Source organism: Thamnophis sirtalis, unplaced genomic scaffold, assembly GCF_051295495.1.
Source record: "Thamnophis sirtalis isolate CommonGarterSnake01/CBP01778 unplaced genomic scaffold, rThaSir2_p1.2 scaffold_5, whole genome shotgun sequence".
Taxonomy (NCBI): domain Eukaryota; kingdom Metazoa; phylum Chordata; class Lepidosauria; order Squamata; family Natricidae; genus Thamnophis; species Thamnophis sirtalis.
In genome coordinates this window covers 116,358,029-116,380,963 of record NW_028261385.1, presented here as the reverse complement: position 1 = coordinate 116,380,963, position 22,935 = coordinate 116,358,029, and the positions used below count along the sequence as shown (strand labels likewise).

Below are 22,935 nucleotides of genomic sequence, written 5' to 3'. Positions count from 1 at the left end.
TACTGTTGGGTGACTTTTTTAATGTCATAACACAGCTATTTTATGCCAAGGAACAGGATCTGACCAACAGGTTTAAGAGCTGAAAAGTCTTTTATTATTTAGCTTATAGCTTCTTCAAGTCACAGTTTTGTAGCTTTTTACATAGATCAGACATTATTTTAGATAAGATTTAAGCATTTCTATATGTTATAGCAGGGGTGTGTAGCCTGTTAGGATCTGGGCTGTAGTGCTGGAGGTGAGAAGTAGGCTGGCAAACGAGCAAAAATTTGTATTTGCAGCTGCTCCCCAGCACTAGCATCACTGCCTCAACTCCACCTCAGATAATCAGGCTTTAGATTCTCATAGGAGTTATAGAACGCTACTGTAAATTGTATATGCAAGGGATCTAGCTTACACATTCCTGCTCCCTCACCACCCCCGTTTGTGGAAAAACTGTCTTCCATGAAACCAGTCCCTGGAGCTAAAAAGGTTGGGGACCACGGTTGAATTTCATAGATCTTATAAACTGTTTATAAGTAATGTCCATTTTCAGCTACAGTAGATAATTTCATGTCTGTTATGCCAGGGATACCTAACCTCTGGGCTGTAGCCCGGTACTGGGCCACGGCCCATTGGGAACTGGGTTACAGAAACTGCCAATTTGTGCAAATGTGCATGTGCACAAAACCATCCCCTCAGCAGCTACTACTGGCTCATGGAGCTGGAAAGATTGGGGACAACTGCATTATGCAGGACAAACACTGATGTCTTTGTGCAAATATACATACACATACATATAAACCAACTTGAATGTAGACATCTAATACGTATGGTCTTTAAGTGTGTCATCACATTTCAAATTTTAAAGAAGTGATTTTGACTATTTTCAGAGCAAAGCACTAGGTATTTTATTAATCACAACAATGTTGCATTTACCAAAACAATTCTCTAAAGCAGTGGTTCTCAACCTGTGGGTCGGGACCCCTTTGAGGGTCGAACGACCCTTTCACAGAGGTCGCCTAAGACCATTGGAAAACACATATTTTCGATGGTCTTAGAAACCAAGACACCAATTTTATGGGGACCTGTATTAAAGGGTCGCAGCATTGGAAAGGTTGAGAACCACTGCTCTAACGGCAGCTATTTAACTGCTCACAAAAAGAAACAAACAAAAAAGTTTACATTACTCAGAAATAGAAAGTTGGTGATTTATACATTACATTACAGAAGCTATAGAGAGGGAAATAAAAAGACCTGAACTATAATTAGGATAAATTTGGGAAATTAGAACAGTCTTACATCTACAGAGTTCCACAAGTCTCCAACAAAACAATCCAGAGTTGTAACTAGTATTCATAGTGCACAAATTGATGTCGATCACCTTATTTCTATGCTCAGCAAACAAAGTTACTGGGTCCGGTTTCTGAAGGTTACATTAAGCTACCTGTATAGATAAAACCATGATGGAGTCAATTGCTGGAGTTTTCAAACATCCTCGGTCATGTATTAAAGTGGTTCTTCCTCGTTCTCCTGTTTTAGTCTTTTGGAAAGATGCTGACTAATGATTGACAGAGGGTTGGCTTTGAACAAAGGATTCGATATTGTCTTGTGAAACTGTGCCATTTCCTCTTCCCTGGGGGAAGAAAAGGGGGAAATGTATCAATTAATTTGCTGGCATTACATTGGGGTGGGGTGGGGTGGGGTGGGGGGAGACGACTGAAGTGCAAGGGATGCAAAAATTTCCTAACAAAGGATACACAATATTTTAGTAAAGCAAAATATTTCACTACAATATATTAATGTATTCAGATATGACTAACTTGACATAACCAAATGAATAGCATATCTACACTGAATACTGTAATCCATAAGAAGAGAGCTCTAAGAATTACATTTTAAATAAATTCTATTGCCAATGCTCTCAACATATATTCTTATAATAAAATAATAAAATTAAAGTCACACTAACAAGGAACAGCTGAGCTCACACACTGTCCTGTCTGTAAAAAAAATGTTATATTAATGTACTTTTACAGAATAGTTCCCATTGGTGTCTTCTTTACAGAAATTGTTTCCACTAAATTAGAGAGCCTGATTTTGTGAATCTCTTCCATAGCCATATCATTCCATTTGCCCAGAAACAACATGCTTTTGAGGGTTATAAAGCCCTCTAAAACAAATGGGATGCGATGTAGAGGGCAGAAATGTGTATGGCATACCTTCCATTAATTGCTACTGATTTTTTAGGAGCAGAAACTCTTTTCCCTATGTCAGCTTTTGCCTTTTGCTTTCCAGATATATTGAATAAAGCCCAACCAGAATATGTTCAAATGTTGGCTGGAGATTATGGGAGTTAAAATCCAAAGTACTTGGAGGGCACAAGATTGGGGAAGACCATTCTAAGAGCAAAACATCACCTAGACTATCCCAATTTGTTTCCAATTTGGCTACAGATAGTCCTCAAATTACAACCATAATTGAGCCTGGAATTAGTCATATGTCGTGGCAGTCATTACACAGGTCGACACCTGACTGTGTCCAGTTTTACAACCTTTTTTGTGGTGGTTGTTAAGTGAACACTGCAGTCACTAGAAGAACCTGTTTCCTTCAAGGGCATTTTTTGTTAGAAACCAGAATTAAATTGCAGGAACCATTACATGTATATGCTGCACACTAAATGCCAAGTAAAGGAACATCACTAGTCAACATGTATTAGTATTTTTAATGCACTGCTCAATGAGGGATACTGTCAGTGGGCTACATGATGGTTTGATAGCAACAAATTGCTAGAGAATGTGAGACGGTATAATTTTGAATTTATTTTTACAGCTATTTTGCTATTGTCTTGCTACTGATTAAGAATGGAATCTGCACAATTTCATCACACTGGCAATATCCGGGTGCAGCTACTTTTCTCACAGCAGAACCACAGAATTTCTCTGCAATTGTAACACAGTAGATTTTGATGTCATTGCTCAAGAGACTTCTTTCCCTATCAATACTTACAAGACTTTGCGTTTCTGGGCTGATTTCATCTGGTTGAAATTTGTCAATACTTTCTTCTTCTTCTGCCTAAGAAAACAAAAATAATGGTTAATGCACTCTGCCCATAGTTTAGTTTTCTAAAAAATATCCATCACTTTTGAACAATTTTGTGCTATTTTGAATTCCAAATAAATAGCATTATTGTGACAGGAAGAACCATGTTACTTCCAACTTTGAAAATATCCTGGAACCCTCATTTTTCTCATTCTACCATTCTTTAAGCATCTACTGACTTATCAACTGAGTAGCTGCTAAATTACACAACGGAAAAACATTTTTTTAAAAAAATATATAAATTAAGTTTGAGAATTTACTTTAAGACAAATTAACCAGTTTATTGAAAAATGATCTGTAGATATACATTCCTGGAATAAAAACCTTAAAGCTTCACATTTTCAATTATTTACAAATATTTATCTTAACCTTTATTAGTTAGGATAGTCCTGATTTTAGTTAAAACATGCCTTCAAGAGTTTGCCCTTCTCTTTTGAAGCAAGTATGTGTACCTTCGCATCCTTTCAGTCAACAAAGGATCAGAAAATTTTGAAAGCACATCCTTAGTAAGAGCTAACAAATAAGTATATTCGTAATCTTTTTTAAAAAAAGTTTTTTATTGTTTTTATTAAACAAAAGAAAAAAAAGAATCATCTTTCATTACATCTTGCAGAAAGATTATCAATTGGTTACAGGTACATTTCGTGCATTTCTTCCACAATCATTACATATATTTCATTCAGGTTAATCTGGGAATTAACCCAGATTAACCTAGGGAAAAGACCTATAAATCTTATTAATAAATTTCTGTTTAGAGATGGTTATAAAGGTACAATCTCTTTTGGGCCTGAGGAAGAGGAGAGGTGAGATAAATAGTAAATAATTTTTAGTTAACTACAATAATAACAAAGAAATGTTAATGGATAATATTTAATGATACATACAGGTGTGTTGTACTAGTAAAAGTAAAATGGACAGAAGCGTCAATTTGTGAGTTTGGGGGGGGGAGGAGAGGGAATGTTAGATATCCTTTTAACTGACTTTCTTTTAGAATATGTTATAAAGATGTAAAGTTATGGCTGACTGATTGAGATCGTGAAAGTATGCCAGTAGGTGGTTGTGTCTTCAAATATAAATGATCTTAGGAAAAAAAAAACCCACATTTAAGTAACTGTATTCAAATGAAAATTGTGGTATGGTGACAGTAAAATACATAAATTCTAAAATGTACAACAACCTATATTCGTAATCTTGAGTGAGAGGTTTTATTTTTACTTTATGTGACTAGAACCTAAGCAAAGCCTAAGACAGTGAAGCTTTCTTATATAAAGCCACAGTTTGCTTAAATGAGGAATCAGAACCATCTATTACAGTACTCAAAGCACTTACACTGTATTACGCTGTTTGCAGAACTTGCTTACTGTCACCAGATCTGAAAGTTCAGGCAGAGCATTCATCAATGGATGCATATCTCCAACAACTGGAGTTGCTTTCCTCTTTGCCTCCGCTTTGTGTTGCTGCTTTGCCAACTTAATGCTCTCAATTTCTATTTAAGGGAGAAACATCTATTAGGAAAGTACTTTAAAATTCTGTTAAACTAATTTTTACATTGTGTACTATTGCCTGAGAAGGAAGTCATGTAGTATAAATGCAATGGTTAAAATGATTTTATTAGTGAAAGTATAGCGTTTTGTCAAAATGTCAATTTTAAAATGCAAAGCTCAAAAAAATAAGAAAATGCAATTTAGTCAGCAGTAAGATTAATGGAACAATTAATCTTACTATCAGGTGCTATCAGTGAATAATCCAAAGAATAAATAAATGAATCATACAAGAGGAGTAAGGTATGTTAGATATGTTCACTGCCTTGTAAAAAAATAAAATAAGAAAAATAATATAGGCGGGATACAAATAAATAAATAAAAAGAATGAATAAATACATGCACTAGGTTTTATGGCTTGGGAAAGGAATAGTTTTTGAAGTTGAAAGTTCATATTTTATATTCTTCTTCTCTCTAAACTAGGCAAATATAAGGAACACTTTCTTGTCATATGTTACCATTGGATCGTGACCCGACAAATGCGCACACGACAAAAATGCGCCGACAAAACCGCGGCGCTAAAACCACATCATCAACGTGTCAACAACAGTGCGCCAACAGCGCGTTGACAGAAGCGTGATTTAAGCTAAGGTAAGCGTTAGGTTTAGGATTAGGTTTAGGGTTAGCGTTAGGTTTAGGGTTAGCGTTAGGTTTACAGCGCGCTTCTGTCTGCGTGATTCTGCACTCATTCGTCGGCGCGGTTTAGAACTCGTGGTTTTGTCACCACGGTTTAGTCAGGCGCACTTTTGTCAGTCGCCCTTTTGTCGGTGAACCATCATTGGATTAATGTCCTTAGATGAGCATCTGCTCCAAGTATGCCAACTTTCAGAGAAACCTGACAAACATATAAAGAATTCACCATTTTCAACAGGGCATCTACATTACAGGTTGTCCTTGGGTTATCATGTCAATGAGGATCGAAATTTCCACTGCTAAACAATATGGTTGTGAAGTGCAAAGTAACATGACTGCATTGCTTAGTGTTTGCAATCCGAACAGTTCTGGTTGCTGTTGTAACCCCAGGATTGGGCAGGTCATAAAGTGAGCACCTCACATGACCATGAGGGCCCAGACAAACAAATTGGTTGGGGAAGTGCTACGAATGGGAGAGTGCTAGAGTTGGGACAGGCAGTACAGAGCATGAGTGGGTGGGTGCTGCGGACAAGTGCTATGGAGCACCGGGGAGGGGGGCAGTTGCTAAGAAGTATGGGCAGGTACCATAGGAGAGCATGCCACACGCACTACAGAGCCTGTGTTGCCACGCAAAAAAGTGGTGTGGGCAACTTGCAGGAGCAAGTTGCAATCTTCTGCCAGTTTCCCTATGGACTTTGCTTCTGGAAGGCCAGAAGGAAGGGTTATAAATGATGATCATGTGATGTTGGAATACTGCAACCATCATAATTGCAAGCTGGTTGCTAAGCACCCAAGTTGTGATGAAACCGCAATGGCAAATTTGAGGGCCGGTCACAAATCTCCATTGTTCAGCACTGTGTAACTTTTAACAATCACTAAATAAAGGATCATAACCCAAGGACTACCTATAAGAATTTACTACCGTGAACAACTCACCATATTTATTTAAGTTTTTTACAAAACTTTCAGTTCTATCAGAACTTTTCTTTAAATAGGCTTTGAGATCAAAGTTTATGCCAATGGGTTTATTTCAACATTGATGCTACTGCTTAGATTTTTTTAAAAAAAATCAAACAAAAACATTAAATACTTGAATTATAATAGTCTGGTACATAATAGGTATTCTGCAATCTCTCTTGGTTCACCCTTACTTTTTAGGGCAAAGCTATTGCAAGTAAATGAAACCATGTCCTTCCTGAACAAAGGAAAAGAGTACATAGTCAGAAGCACTCGCTCCCTAGTACTGAAAATAGACCTATGATACATTCAATAATGAATCGTGTATTGCCCTTTTAAAGTGTTAAGAAACAGGAATCTAAAGCACTGGTTTTACTCTCTCTACTTGTAGCATCAGCTTTCTTATATGCAACAGACAAATGTATTTTCTGTTCTTTCTTTTGGAAAGATTTGTATCTGACCAATAAAATTTTCAAGCAGAAATATTCTATGCAATTACTTCATCCAGGAAGTAGCTAAAGTTTGTTCGGTCATGTTGTCAAGATATTTATTCTCTCATTAAATATCAGTAAATTGGAAAAAAAATATTACTACTCTTTTAGCTTTGTTCTGACCTAATGATCCTTTAAAGGTTTCTGGTAATTCAGTAAGAAAGAAAGACAGAAGAAAAGGGGCAAAAAAGAAATATTTATTCATTCAGGGCTACAGCAATGGAATGGCTGCACTTTTAGCCTGAAAAATACAAGCTCAAAAGCTTCAAAGTGCTAAAACAATCAGTCACTTTTACTGCAATGTATTCAAAGACCTGGTATAATTTTAAAATTTTCTATTAATGTAATGTTCAAAATTAGACGGAAAAGTAAATATCTTGAGCTGGAATATTAGTTCAATCTGGTTGTCTTTTTCTTAGCTGAAGACCTACCCAACATTATCATGGATTCTCTGTATGAACTATTGAGTTGCAAGCGTTGTTAATTCAGTTAGTACCGGTACATTACTACTTCCCTGGTCATTTTATTCCTTCATCCTTGAGTTATGTTGTTTTGACATCTCAATGTACACCCTTCATTTGACCTGTCATAGTTGCTTTTTATAGATGCTTATGAAAAATATGGATTTCCTTGGAAGCACTTTCTTGGCTAGTTGTCAGTATTTTCAGCTCTGCAACACTTCTTTTTTTGGTCTGCAGTTATGAAGTTGTGTTGCTTCAAAGCTTTCCAAAAATGCCACTTACTTAAAGCTTGCACATACCTAATTTGTGAATTCTTTTTCTATGAAATCATTTTAGGGGTTAAGCCAGAGAGTACATTTTTAGTGGTCAAAATTTGAATTCTTTTTCTTTCTTTTTCTTAATTTAACATGATTTATTTGTGACTGGACTGGAATACATAAAACTGCTATTATTCCATTAGAATGAACTTTAATTTTCCAGTTGTCAAAAAAAGTAGGACGAAAACAGAATGTCTCTCCCCCACCCAAAAAAACAAGCAAAAAACAAATCAACTGATGAAAATATATTAGTTTTGATAGTTACAGAATTACATTTGCTAATCAAGTAATTAAATATCCTAATTAGTTTACTACATTGATGTGTAAGGAAGTAATGTCAAGTGTTTCGTAGGCATATAATTGTAACTGATTATTGCTGAAGTAAAAGAAATGCAACATTACATCAATTTCCTAATTAATTTCAGCTACAGGAGATAATAAAATTTTATTTTCACATACATATTTCTTTCTTATGCATCACCAACTCAGTCTTTAAACTATACACCCACCCTCGGCAAGTGCCTGAACAAATCCCTGCAGTTCTCCTGGCAAGGTTTTTGGCAACTTCCTAGGGCTGAGAAAATGATTGGCTCAAAGTCACCCAGTTGGCTTCGTGTCTAAGGTGAGAAATCATGATCTCACAATTGCTAGTCTACTATAGTATCTTAACCATTACATCAATTTGGTTCTCTTCTTTCCAGTGTACCTTTATCAATAAAGGATCACCCTGTGACAGTTCAATTGAACTCAAATCAATTACTTGGTTACACTTTTTGCAATTTTCCTATCCTATACTTCCCCCTTTCCTTCAGTAGTTCAGCTGTTTCCCAAAGAATAGTACGTACAAGGATAATACTTTTTGTCAGACTTTCCATTTTAATTTCCTCCCAAGCTAACAAATTGTAGGGAAATCTCTGCCCTCTAAAAACAGTTCAGCTGTTATTAAGCCTCATTATTTTTCTTCTCCAAACATTCTCTCTCATTTAAGTTCAAATCATAGGTATGCTAATGACCTTCTAAGATTGAAGTGTGAATTTGGTTCTATAATATGTACTATGTTATTGTATCATTATTATTCATTTTATTGTCCAGAGATGAAACCTCAGTGAGTTAACTCCTTTTTTTATCTTGATATGAAACATTTCACTGAGGGATATTTGTTTGCAAAATCTATATAGCACAATCAGTATTTGGTTATTAAAATGTCCTCACAGGAAACCATTTTTTTAGCAGATTTTTTTTCTTATTTTTTACAGGAAACCATTTTAGTTGTTAACTGGCCTTCCCGGATTCCTCTTATGAAGAGACTTTAGATGTCTATGTTCCTTTGTTCATTCTACTTCCTTTGTGCTGAATCATGAAATCCCATATTTCTTGTCACAAGTGGCTCATTATTTTATTTCTTTTCCACTTCTGCCCCATTTGCTTTATGATAGCCAAAGACATTACATTTGCCTTTCCCTTTTTTAGGACTATCTAAAATGTATAATGAAGTGCAGCGTGTGAAGGTGAGGAAATGAAATAACTGACAATGTGGATTCAAAGAGATCTTAGATCTGACTGAAAAGCAGTCAAATGGTATTATAATCCTAAATAAGCAATACAACTAATACCAAAATATTAAACATTAAGTCAGCATTGTCTTCAATTTTTTTCCTGGAAACAGAAGTATTCAACACACACAAAACCACACCCTTATCAATTAAAATTGGGACAGCTCCTTGGAAACAGGCAAAAGAAGCACCAACGTCACCCCTTGCTTTCTCCATGTATTGAAATTATATTTCTCCTCTAGTGAGGAATTGTCCAGCTTCTCTATAGCCCCAGAGAATTTTAACTATCAAATACAATACAGAACACCTGGGCCTGGGGTTCTATACTCTCGCTAGATTTATCTGCCTGTCCCAGTCGGAACCCTAACCTTCTTAACAGTCACAATATGGCTCACTCACATTATTATTTCTTATGTAATTTTTAAGCAAGATCTTAGATTTGGTGGCAAAAATATTAGAAATTATAGAATTATAATTTATAGAATTATAGAAGGGGCATTATTTCTGTATGGTTTATTTCTGTAATTAAAAGGCATTACATGACAATCTACAATATAGTATTTAGCATTTGTATTTAATATTCACATATCTAAGCATAGAACGATTTATATGTATTTAAAAAAAATAGATAAGTTTTGAAATAATTTGAACCATCAGAATTATACATTTCATTCCATATATATATATATATATAGTCACAACCCCTGGTAAGCCCCAATTATGGGAGGAAGCTAACTGCTTCCATTATCTGTCAATCAGCTCATCACAAGAGTCCATCACGACAGAAACCCAATATTTTTACTGGTGCCTTTGTTATATTTGTGTTTTTTATTTGTGCTGTGTGTGTGTGTGTGTGTGTGTGTGTGTGTGTGTGTAGTTATATATATATTGTTATATATATATTGGGCCTTTGTTAGAAATAACTGTTCAGACAGATTCTTGTTCATATTTCCAGAAGCATATTCTTATTTGGCATACTGTACCTAACAATCCAGTTATCTGTGAAAATCATTAAAAAAATACTAACTTTGCAGCCATCTCTCCTTACGCATCTTCATTTTTTCTTTCTTAGACATTACTTTTTCATCTTCATCTGAAACACAAGAGAAATAATAATGTTTCTTTGCATCAATGAACAATATATTCTCTATATGCACTTCAATTTTAAATCTGGACACTACATAAATAACATGATTGGGGTGCTAGTCCATAAGCACTGGGCTATAAATGATATCTTTAATAAGGTTTTATGTGAAAACAAAACATAATTTTTTTTAAAAAAAGACAACTATTATTGTAATTGCTTTTTATCTTCAGAAAAGTGATAGAAACCAATATTCCTTCTGGATGCAGAAAATTCAGTGTTTTAATGGAATAGGTGAAATTGATTCAGAAGGGAGATACTGATCAGAGAACATTCACCTCATAGTATGCCCCTTGCAAGTTTGTCCTTATTCTTTCTGATAGTATAGGGAACAGGCAAATATTCCCCTTCCAATATGTACTACATTAATGGGATATGAATGGCTACCTCAAACTGAACTTGGATGTTTTAAGAAAGAGGGCATAAAACTCTGTAAGATTTTGTGTTATTTATATTCAGAAGCAAACTGCAACATTCTTAATAAACCTCTAATTTGTATCCTTTTGCTTGCTCAGGTATCAAAACAGAAAGCTTGCAAAATGGATTTAAAACCTTGGTAAATCATTCTTGTCCTTTCCTGATATTATTTTTAGCATTGCTATCATCTGCTGCATGAAGAGGACACTGACAACCACCAAAGCTTGCTCTTTTTTTCAGTCAATATTTGTGAAATAGCATTTTCATTAGCAACTTATTGGATTTCCAAACTGTGTGCTTCTTCCAGTTGAATGCTTCAGCATATATTCTGATTTGGCATGGGCAGATATGTGTGAAGGGCAAAGTCATCCAACTTTAATATAAATTCAAAGCATAAAATGAAAGCCATAGCTTGTTTCAACTACATTATAGTCCAGGGGTGTCAAAATCAATTTCATTGAGGGCCACATCAGCATTAGGGTTGCCCTCAAAGGGCCAGTTCCATGTAAGACTATGTTGACTGGGTTGCTGGGACAGGATGGGCATAGTTGGGTGGGCATGGCTGGCTCGATGCAGCTCACTGGGTGCGGCTGACTGGGTCAGGATGGAACAAGTCACTCCGGCTAACTCGACATGAGGACAATTCGGTGCCCCACAGGCTCCTCACTTGCCCAAACTGCTGGCAGCCAAATGCGTGCATGTATCGCGCGCACACACACACACACACAGTCACACACACACACACCATTCTACGTTTGGGTACTTTTATCCACACAGGAAGGAGAGAGCCCTCTCCACAAGCCCTGCCATGATTGGTAATTTCAAGCGGAGATGTGGATAAAAGTCTCCAAACTTGAAATGGTGTGTGTATGCGTGCGCACACACATGTGTTTATGCATAAGCACAGCACGCCAAAGGAGACCTTCTTCTCCCAATCCCAGACCCCCTCCCTGCAAAGCAGGAGACGGAGGACAATGTTGCTGCATGAGAAAATGCAGCGGTGAAAGCTTGCAGGAAGCAGTTTCTTCCGAGTGCAACTTCTGCCTTGAACAGATCTCTGGGAACCAAGAGGAGGGGGCAGCATGCTCCCTGGTCCTTTATGAGGGAGCTGGTCCTTCTCGAAAGGGAATCCCCATTTCCAATCGTGTGGTAAGGATGCTGGCTTGTTGGGACAGCCTTCCCTCCTCTTCCCAGAGATCTGTTAAGGCAGAAGCTGGACTCAGAAGAAACTGCTTCCTGCAAACTTTTCCCTCTGCACTTCCACATGCAGCAGCACCATCCTCCACTTCCTGTTGGGGGGGGGGAGGTAAGGCTGGGAGGGGGGATTCAGAGGTCTTCAGTGGAGAAAGGCGAGACCAGGGCATCATCCAGCAGAGGAGAGGGCAAGTGCCCAGCCCAGCCCTGGAATTCCCAGACCACCAGAATCTCACAGCCCAGTCCAGCTTCCCCAAGGGGGCACCCAGCCGCACTTACCTCCTCCACCAGACTTCTGCTGCTATGCTTGCTCTCCTTGGCCAGGTTTCTCATGGTAGTGCAGGAGGGCAAATAGCATGGGTCAGAGGGAGGCCCACTCCCTCTCCATGTGAGTAGACCCAGCTTTATAAGCAAAGCATCCTCAGCGATAGGATGGAAGACCGCCAAGAGGACAAGGCAACGGCGAAAGGGCTGCTGGTGGCCAAGTGCTAACGCAGGACTTCTCTCAGATCCTCCCTCACATTCCAATCTCCCTCCCTCTCTCTCTTCCTGCCTCCCTTCCTTCTCATTCCCATTTCCTTTCTTCCTTCCCCCCTTCCTTCTTCTCATTCCCATCTCCTCCCTCCCCTTTTTACCCAGGAAGGGATGAGGGGAGGCGGAGAGGGTGGCAGCGTTGCTGGTGGTGTGGCTTTCCCACATGGAGGGTGGGAGGCGGGGAGGGGTGTCCTGGTGAAAGGAAAGTGCTGTGGGGCCAGTGGGCAAGGCTGGGTGGGCAAGCAGCTCATGGAGCCGACAGAGGCGCTGGTGGTGGGAGTGGCGCTGCTGCTGGGGCTATACTACATGCTGATCTACAACTTCATGGCATCTACCTGGCCTGGAATATAGTCAGATCTGGCCTGTGAGGACTTGGACTTGGATTTAATCTTCGTAAATGTCAACGTCCACAAGGCAGTGACTGTTGCATTGTGAAGGCCAAAGGCAGAACGTCATGGATTACAGAGTTGTTTATCCGTGTGTTGTCCTGCCATTGGATTCTCAGCTTGTTTCACGGTTCCGTCGCCATGGGAATCAACACTCCCCATTTATCCGGGCTTGTGACCGGCTATGGTTTCCCAGGCCTGTGAGGCTGTCCTGAACACAGCAAGGGGCTGGCCCTGCCTCCTCGGCCCCTGCCCACCCAAGCCCAGCAGAGCACTTCCCCTGGGTGTGCACACAGGAGGCAACAAGCATATGAGGGCTGGCATCCCCGGTGACCATCTTGCCCTGCAAGCTGACTGTGTTCTGAGTGCTCCCCTTGCACCGAGGATGCCAGCCCCATGTGCTCACTGCCTCGGTCAGGGCCAAGGTGGTGATCTCTAGAGTGGCCCCATAGGCCAGTCTTAACCCCATCATGGGCTGGATCTGGCTTGCAGGCCTTGAGTTTGACTTCTCTGTTATGGTCCTTCCAATTTGATTTTTAGTAACAATGAAAGAATAGAGTATTGCCACATTAGAGACACAAATTATTTGTGAAATGCACTAGGTCATCCTCTAGTTCCATTCGAATATTGATGATTAACACTTGGGAACCATGGGAACATAAATATAAGACTAATATAAGAATAAGAAACATAAGATAAGGTACATGAGGGGCTGCCAGAAAAAGGTGGGGGATCAATTTATTCTCCAGAGCACTTGAGGGCAGGACAAGAAACAATGGTTTGAAGCTCGTTAAAGAAAGATCCAACCTGAAACTAATGAGAAACTTCCTGACAGTGAGAAAAATTAACCAATAGAACAGCTTGCCTCCTGGAATTGGGGGTGCAGCATTTCAGGATGTTTTCAAGAAAAATTGGACAAAAATTGGAACCTCAATGGGTATATCAGTCCATGTTAAGGGCAATTGTCACTTTGGCAATTTATTTCTAGTCACCCTGCAATTCTTTGTTCCTTAGTTGTCAGGCAAAGGGAACTGAGTTTTGTCATCTAATGCTCAGCAATCATAACATCATAATTTGATTGAATTTATGACTAAGCTGGTATAGGATTTGGTCTTGATTTTCATCCTGGATAAGTGAGATGATTTGCTTTTCTCAGTGAAGATCTGTCCTGCTCAGGAGAGTTTGCCAGTATCTATAATATCTCTTGCATGGCTCTTAGTGTCACTGAAGACCTTATGTCCTGCCATAAAACCAGGTGGCATTCCATGGTGGGATGGCATAGTTATATTAGTTAAGCCAACAATGTTTTCTTGTAGAAAGGAAATATTGACACTTTCTATTACTGCACTAGTATTAGAGAATGTAGTGTATCATTGTACTATTATATAGTGTATATTTTAATTTTAAAAAATTGACTGTATAAAGCATTTTCCAAAGATCTCAATAGTCTAGAGAACTGATATCGCAATTTTATACTATAATGATTATAATGCCATGCCACTATAATGACTCCATTTAATCTTTCATTTAATCCAGAAGTGTCAAACTCAAGACCCACAGGATGGATCCAGCCCGTGATGTGGTAAAGAGGTCAGTCCACATCCCATCCCATCCCGGTGAGTTCGCATGCATGCAGGAGGCGGTGGACACACGCATTGCTTTAGCCCAGCCCCCACCGTCCTGGCAGGCACACAAGAGTTGGGCACACACTGGGATGGGGTGGGCCTGTGTGTGCGTCTGCCTCCTTCTATGCGCACATGTACCTGTCAGGATGGCATAGGCTGGACCAACGCGGGACAGCCCCTTACAGTTTCAGGACAGTCGTGCTTACTGGCGTTTCAAGTGTGAGTGGGTGGGTGTGTCCTGCAGCAGGGGCTCTGCATCTGGCCATCCAAGAAAACAGTCATGGTGGCGGCGGCAGGAACATGATGCGGACCACCGGATGCACCTGCTCCATCCCATGTGACTGGGACAGGGCAGTTGACTGCCTAGCGCATCCAGCAGGCTGGACCATGTGCCTCTCCCCTGCATCTCTGCCTCTGGCTACTGCTGTGGGCCAAGACAAGGTGAGGCGGGGGTGGGGCGGCTGCTGCCTACTCTGTCCTGTCTGTTTTGGTTTGCAGTTGGAGAGCAGGTCACCACTGATCAACTCTTTAGCTCTCTCGGTCTTGTCCTTGACCCATACATGGAGCGTGTTCCCCTTGTGCACCCGACACACCTCAGCATTGCTGTGGGATGCCGCTACCACTGTGGCAGCCAGAGCTCATAGAGATCCATTAGGCCACTGCCATCACTGCCCGGAGCACCAGGCCCATCCAGCACGAAGAAGGAGAAAAGGCCAGGTAGAAAGCCCAAGTAGAGGTAGTAGAACAAACCCAGGCCCAACAGGCAAAAGGTGCACCCTTTTGTTCCCCAATGCATCTTGGCCCCACCGCTGCTGCAGATTGGCAGACCCACTGAGCCCAAAGGAGGTGAAGTGGCCAGGTAGAAAGGCCATGAGAAGGGAAAGCCAGATCATCAGTGCCGTGGCTGCCCAGGCCCAGCTAGGATCGCATGCCTCCCCTTGGGCCATGTCCCTTGAGGACAACCTCAATGCTGATGTGGCCTGCAATGCAATCAAGTTTGACACTCCTGATGTAATCAATTTAAGTTTTACAATTAATAAGTGAGCGCGTGGAGACAGGAAGAATAGAATACTCTCCACCCGCCCACCCCACTGTCCACAAAGTTGTCGTCTCCTGCTGAATAGCATTCTTTCCTAACCTGGGCACATCGGCTCAGGGAGTTCTAGCTGTGGTTGTGTAATCCATAGAATTATGGGGGGAACCAAAACTGGGGAATCCACCTTCACATTGGACAATGCAAAAGGTATTGAGACATTAGTAGGAGAGTATTAGCCTTTCAAAACTGGCAGAATGATTTAGAAAATGTTGGGAGAATATTGGGAGAATTTGGCGAATCTTGAGAGGAGATGGGCTTTTGGAATGGAGCAAGCAGAACAAGAAGAAATATCTAGAGAAGTAGTGTTCAAACTCTTTTCAATTTTTTTCCTCCTGCGCTATTTAATTTATTGCCTGTTCCTTTCTCGCCTTTTTCCATCTGTCCTTTGTTGTCATATGGTCATATTTGTTCGTATCTAGTTCACACTGATAGTGTTGATAGTATGAGAACCAACTCTTACAAGCAGGAAGGAAAGGAAGCAGAAGTTCCACTGCAAGAACAAAAGTCTGCTTCCATATATTGGCAGTAGCTTGTAAATTCATTTTCAAATATTTTTCCTTCTAGAAAGGCCTGGAAAATATTTTTCTATCAGTTATTAAATAGGCAAATGAAAATCATGCTTATCCTTTTCAAAAAAAATTATTAGAATCAACAAGGACATTAAGGGATGTTTAGTTCTCCAGAATCTTAATCAGTCAAACTGTAAGAAAAGCAAAGAATGAAGAAGCAAAAAAACATTTTTTTAAAAAAATTGGCTGCATCTCGATGTTACAGCCTCTATTGCTTTAAACTCAGACCTAATGATATCTATACACAATGTCATGTTCGAAGACCTGACTGTTTTATTTCCAAAAATGTAAGCCTCATGAAAACAATTCATTTTGCAATCTAGTTACCACAGAAACTGCAAAATATTAGTATTGAATATAACAAATGTTTGATTCAAATGGTAGGAATTTAAAAACATGATTTTAGAGGGTAGATTTGAGATTCTTGAAATAGCAACTTCTAACTCATAAAAATTCTACAAGATAAGAGCTAACTCTATTATAAAAATGTACCATATTTTTCAGAGTATAAGACACACCTTTTTCCCTCAAAAAAGTGACTGAAAATCTGGGTGCGTCTTATGCACTGAATACAGCATTTTTTGCTTCCAGAAACCCCGCACCCTTCACCAAAATGGCCGTGCATAGCCTTATGGAGGCTTCCAGAGAGCACCTGGGGGCGGGGGAGGGCAGAAATAAGCAAACAATGGGCTGTTTTTTTGCTCATTTTTGCCCCCCTCCCCCGCCCTCTACAAGCCTCCTAAGGGTTATTCATGCCCCTTTTTTGAAAAAAAAATGGGCTGTTTTCATGAAAAACTGTCTGTTTTGGGGAAGTTTGCAAAGTGCAAAAACTTTTTTTTTTAAAAAAAATTGCTTCTTCAAAACCTTGGTGCGTCTTATACTCCAAAAAATACGGCAAATAATCTTAATGACTGGAAAGTAATAGATTGGAGGATGCAAGTTTGCCAACAATGAAGGCATCCATATGACAGTTAATTAGTTAAATAATATTACAGAATAATACTGTATTGGATTATCAGTATTATAAGATCAATAGCAATAGCAATAGCAATAGCAGTAGACTTATATACCGCTTCATAGGCCTTTCAGGCCTCTCTAAGCGGTTTACAGAGAGTCAGCATATTGCCCCCAACAATCTGGGTCCTCATTTTACCCACCTCGGAAGGATGGAAGGCTGAGTCAACCCTGAGCCGGTGAGATTTGAACCGCTGACCTGCTGATCTAGCAGTAGCCTGCAGTGCTGCTTTTTAACCACTGCGCCACCTTGGCTCTTATCAGTTGTCCAAAAACTTTGTCTTGAACTAAAAGCAGACAAGTACTTATAAGTAAACTTTTTTTGAGGGGGGTGGGGGATATATCATCTTAGGCAAGAATGACATGCCCAGCTTCTAGCTGCTCATATTTAAACACCAAGAGCTAAAAATCTGTTTTTAAAAAGATATAGAGCATTCTTGAACCAGTTTCTACATATTATGAAAATTTCTCGCAAGGGACAAGAAGCGCCACAAGATACTTACTTAGTGTGTGCATGTCTGTATGCATGTGTATCTGTGTGTATATTTGTAGATAGACAGGTAAACTGAGGAACAGTATAACAAATAACAATAACTAAGACATTTCTCAAAAATTAAATAATTTTACAACAGTCATTTTTGCAAGTTGTTGTTTAGGAAAAGATTAGCCTTGCAAGTTGTTGTTTAGGAAAAGATTATTACAGTAAAAATACAGGACATTAAAGAAATCAGCAGTAAGTTTTGCAATGCAGTTTTCCATTCTCTTCTGAGCAATTTTGACATAAATGCACTTCATACATAGTCAGGGAGGGAAGAGTATTATGAGCAAAAAACCAGAAAGATATACTTTGAGAACTGCAGAATGTTCCCAACTTGAGTAAAATCTGTGTTTTTGGGAGCAAGCACTGATTAAAGTTAGGGAGATGAACTGGATCCAGTTCACATGCCCTGACAACCAGGATCACATCACAGACAAGTCTTAATGGGGAGAATTCCAGTCCCCTGAGATCATCTATTTCTCACAAAGTAGGAAGCAGCCAAAGAATCATTGTTATCATGTTAAGCATGAAGAAAAGTATGCATTCAGTTTGATATGAAACTATTTCCACTTCTATCGCTTGATCCAATTTATCAATTTAAAATCAAATCAAATTACAGTCATTATAGTCAAATTTTATCCATTTTTACATTCTTATTCATTGCAACAGCCATGTGTAAAGACACTTAATTCTTACCTTTTATGACTGAAACAGGATTCCTTGAATCAGTGTCCAACTTCTTCACTAGAATTTTTGGATCAATATTCACCCCAGAAAAAATGTCTGATGTCAGAACTCCCTTGCCCTAATAAGAACAAAAATAAAGATGGGCTGTAACCAATGTTTAATCATTGTCTCCATTTTGATATACAGAATTGGAGCAATAACTTCATTTCTTCTTTTAAAGGGGGCATGTTTACTGTAATCCAATCTATAGTATGCAAACACTGCTAGTGTTTTTGCAGAACACTATAATACTTCAAACCACTTGGTATTTTAATTTATGTAATCACCACCCTGTTCTTCAAGCTGATTATTTAGTATATTTAGCTTATTAACTTATAGTGTGTTTCCCCGAAAATAAGACCCAACCAAAAAATAAGCCCTAGCATGATTTTTAGGATACTCCTAATAGAAGCCCTACCCCCCCTCCAAATAAGCCCATTAAGATTGTCAGCCCTGGGGGGGCATGGCCAGCACAGGAAGCGGCAAGCATATGGGGGCTGACAATCTGTACAGCACAGGTGAGTCCGAGCACTGTGACCATAGGTCCAGCCCTCCAAGCAGCAGGTGGAGGCAGAGGCACAGGGGGTAGGCACACGATGCGGCAGCTATGGCAGCCACGGGCAAGCAGACAGACGATGGCCATGGGAGGCTTATCCTGCATGTGCGGCTGAGCTCGAGGACACACAGGATCGAGCCTACAGGAGCTACGGTGTGGCACCACCCCTGCCCCTGGTTGACTTCCCAGTTTTGACAATGAAAGAGAACTGCTCTGGGCAGAAGCAAGGAGATTGTGTACATCAGCCTGTTGCCTGTGTTGAAAGACAGAGATTCCCTTTCTGGAGGGAGAGAGAGAAGAAGGGGGAAAGAAATGGGGAAGGGGCAAATCTAGCCTGTAAAATGAAATCACATCTGTAGTGTTTCCCATGGCTATGCTGGCAACTCAGCATATGAGCAGGAAACCCGAGCGTGGGATTGCCCAACAATGCCTTTCCTCTTTGCTTGCCCGCAGCTGCAACGTGGAAGGTGCCCATGTCTGTGGGCCAGTTTGTGGGCCTCCCTGTGCCTTTGCTTCTGCATGCTGCTGGTGCCCCTGCCACAAGGCAGGTAGTGAGGTGAGGGTGGCACCACGCCATGACACCCGGTCGTTCGGTCCCCTCCTCCAGATTCGTCATACATGCCTCCCATGGCTGGCCACCACTCCGTCCCACCATGTCTTTGCTTGCCATTGGCACAATGGGGAAAGCGACTGTGCAGTGCATCTGGCTGGCCAGATCACATGCCTCCCCCCACTGCCTCTGCCTGCTGCTTTAAGGGCCAGGCTAGCAGTTGCAGCACCGGACTTATTCTGAGTCCATCCATCAAAAGTTATGGAACAGGGTTTAATACCTCTATAAGAACATTAGTTTGTTTGTTGGGGGTACTTTTTCTTTTCTTTCCTCAAAATGTCATTGTAATCATATTGAAATATATGAGGCTGCTGTTTTTGGCATTCTATTCAAGAATGCAAGAATTAAAACATTACTGTTGTTATAATAAAAATGCAGCTTAAATGAAAATCAACTTAATTTCTTTTCTTTTCTAGATATAGGAATTACTTTTAAATATCAGCCTTTCTCAGACTGTCAACCACAGTGATCAAAACTACAAACTGAAAATTGGTTGAATATAAAAGATGGAATCATAAGGCTGGTAGGGAGCTCAGAGGTCTTCTAGTCCAATCCTGTTCAAGGCAGGAGATTTCATACTATCTTGGTCAAATGGTTGTCTAGTCTATTTTTGAAAATCTCCAAATGATGAAACTGTAGGAGGCAAGCTATTCTATTGATTACCGTAAGTGTTCTAACTTTCAGAAAATTTCTCCTTTCACAATAAGATAAGCAATCTTAAGCATATTATGTGCATAGATAATTCCCAAACTGCAGTTCCAGTTATGGAACAGGTTTTAATATTTTTTAAGGATACTTGTTTGTTTTCCGGCTATCCTTTCCAGCATACACTTGTGAAGTTTCCTGTACTAAATAAACACTACATCGAGAAAAGGCTGCTTTGTTTTGTACTCTTCTGAAAGGATCCAGATCTGTCTCATATCACCACCTGGTGGAGGATCCCTATACTATACCTTTTGTCTCCAGTATTAGCAAATAGGAGTGATGATCTTGACAAAATAGTTTCCATTGACAATGGGATGGAAATAAAAAGAATGTTTTGCTTAAGCTTGGGCAGATAGGAAAAACTGCAACTTATCTGAAACGTTTTGTAATGTACAGTAGCTGCCTTTATGGGACATATGATGCAATGATGATTAATAATGGTGCTATATTGTACTTAACTGAAGCTGTCTCCATTATAACCTGATTGTACATTGGTGATTAAAGCGAAGTTTCAATAAGAACCAAGTCCTTAACTTTTTTAAAAAAAAAAACCAACTCCTTAAAAAGTCAGATTAGACAGTTTGGTGTGCACCAAGGTAGGTATCTCATATTCTCATATTAAGATGTCACATTGCACTGTTTTAATTAAACCAGGATTCTCCAAAGTAATCAGTATGGACACCAACGTTTCAATGTGGTTATCCAAGGGGTTGAGAAATGTCTGGGAGTCAACAGGTTAATAAATGATGGAAGGTTAATTGGAGCCAATCTTGGGGGGGGGGTGTCTCTGTAGAGCTCCATGGCAGTTCCCAGTTCTTAAAGTGAGGTGACTGGTGTGAAAATAGTGTTATCCAGTGAGAATGGCTTTAAGTTGTCTCCATCAGTTCTATCACTAACATATTGCTACTGGCCTGTTTTATGTATTTGTTATTCTTAGTATCAGTTAGTAGTATTTTTGAATTTATGTTCATATAATATTTGGGTGTCAATGAATAATCTGAAATTCCATGAACAAATCACTGAGCTTGAGTCTTAAACCATGATGGAACTTTCGCAAAAGAGCCAGCGAATTGCAAATAGGGAACACAGGTTATAAGATATGCCCACTAACGAGAGGATGTGTTGCCACTTTAGAAAGTATGATACGTAAACGATCGAAATTAACAGGGAGGAGGGAAGGGATGGTAATGAAACATTAGGCAAAAATGAGTAATTTCCCTCTTCAGACCTCCTTCAACTATGAACCATCCTGAAATTCTAGAAAATAAGGACTGACAACGCAAATCGCATGCCAAGTGTCTCAGCGGCAGTTAGCTTCCTCCGATTAATAGGCCTTAGTCTTCAAAAGAATTAGGATGCAAAGCACAGAAACGCTTCCCTAATCTAAAAGTATCTGGGCAAGTTCTCATTGATGCTCCTTTCATGGAAGACATACTACGCATCTCTCTTAGAAAGTAACCAGTGGGACGAACAAAACTTCAAGCCCGCCAATCTCACTGCCCATGCGCTTTGCACAGGAGGGGGGGGCAATTAACAAGCATCGTCTCCCCAAGAAGCACGTGTCTCTTGCGCTCGTGTCTTCCTCTTTTCATCGCTTCCTCCTCGCACCATCGCCACCCACCTTTCCGGTGTTAGCGCTGAAGTTCAGCACGGCCGCCGAAAACACCTCCTCGCCCCCACTCTGCTGCGGCTGTGTCGGCTTCGGCGCGGGCTGGTGGAGCCTCCTCCGCCTTAATATTTTCCCCACCATCGCGAGCCAAGAAGGACCAGCAGGCGAGGGTGAAGGAGTTGGGGAGGGGAGCACTCGCTAGCAATTTCCCCCGGAAGTGCACCGCGTGTGCTGTAAAGTCCGCCGCCCCTTTTTTACGGCCACGAGGGGGCGGCAGCGTTGCCGTCTCCTTTACGAGTCCGCCGGGCGGGTTTCGTATTTTGAAGGACAGTGGAGTGTTGAAATAAGAGCTTTGGACACAATTATTCAAGAGATGAATGTGTGCAAAGGGTGTCTCTGTCTACGTGAAACGTCGATGCAGAACAATAAAACGAACAGGCTAAAGCTTTCCCTGAGACTTAGTGATGATTCACTAAGAATCACTAAACAGATAATTCTGTTCCTTTTTTTTATCGGAATGCAGGCGCGGGGGGGGGGAGCTAAATTAAAAGTTGGAACTTAAAACATATTTAAAGTAAAATCGATGCCAATAAAATAGGTGGATTAAAATAATAAGTAGGAACTATTACATCATCGATATTTTATTTACCCCAAAACACCCCAAAGCCGTCTAAGATAAGTTAATAGCTTTGAATACTTTCTAGCTTGCCAAACAGACCAAAAGCCCTGTAGCTTTCATAAAATGAAGGAAAGTTTCCATGTTCCACTACAAAGTCTAGTCCAAATGTCTAATTTCTAATTAGTTGTGAATAATAAAATATGTTGATATGATAAACTCCAAACTTCTAACAGGAACTGCTTTTTGGACAAGAATCTATACCGTATTTCCAAATATAACCAGAACCTCATTTCCTAATTGTTCATGCTAATAAACTTGTTCATATAACAGTAGAAAGGACACTAAGATCTTTATCCTTTAGATCTCCCTAGACGTTTCAGGCATATAAATGTTTAACTTATTGGGACACCCCAGAGAAACTCTTACTGCAGGGAACAAATCTGCACATCATCAATGACTGCATTCTTCATTTTAAAGGCCATCTCAAAGAGGACAGAATCTCTATATCAGATTGAAGTTAACGGCAGGGATGATGATTTACTGTGAATTACGATTGTTTCTT

At 40.0% G+C, this 22,935-nt stretch overlaps 1 protein-coding gene across 1 annotated transcript; it reads right to left on the bottom strand.

The window, feature by feature from the left end:
• Nucleotides 1-71: 71 nt before the first annotated feature.
• Nucleotides 72-21,928, bottom strand: LOC148045608 (ribosome biogenesis protein SLX9 homolog). Its single transcript, XM_087716704.1, has 6 exons — nucleotides 21,767-21,928; nucleotides 18,245-18,353; nucleotides 10,059-10,124; nucleotides 4,408-4,564; nucleotides 2,986-3,051; nucleotides 72-1,612 (listed from the first exon to the last, which is right to left on the bottom strand). The coding sequence occupies exons 1-6, from the start codon at nucleotides 21,893-21,895 to the stop codon at nucleotides 1,486-1,488; spliced, it is 654 nt and encodes a 217-aa protein (XP_087572830.1). The 5' UTR covers nucleotides 21,896-21,928; the 3' UTR covers nucleotides 72-1,485.
• Nucleotides 21,929-22,935: the final 1,007 nt, after the last annotated feature.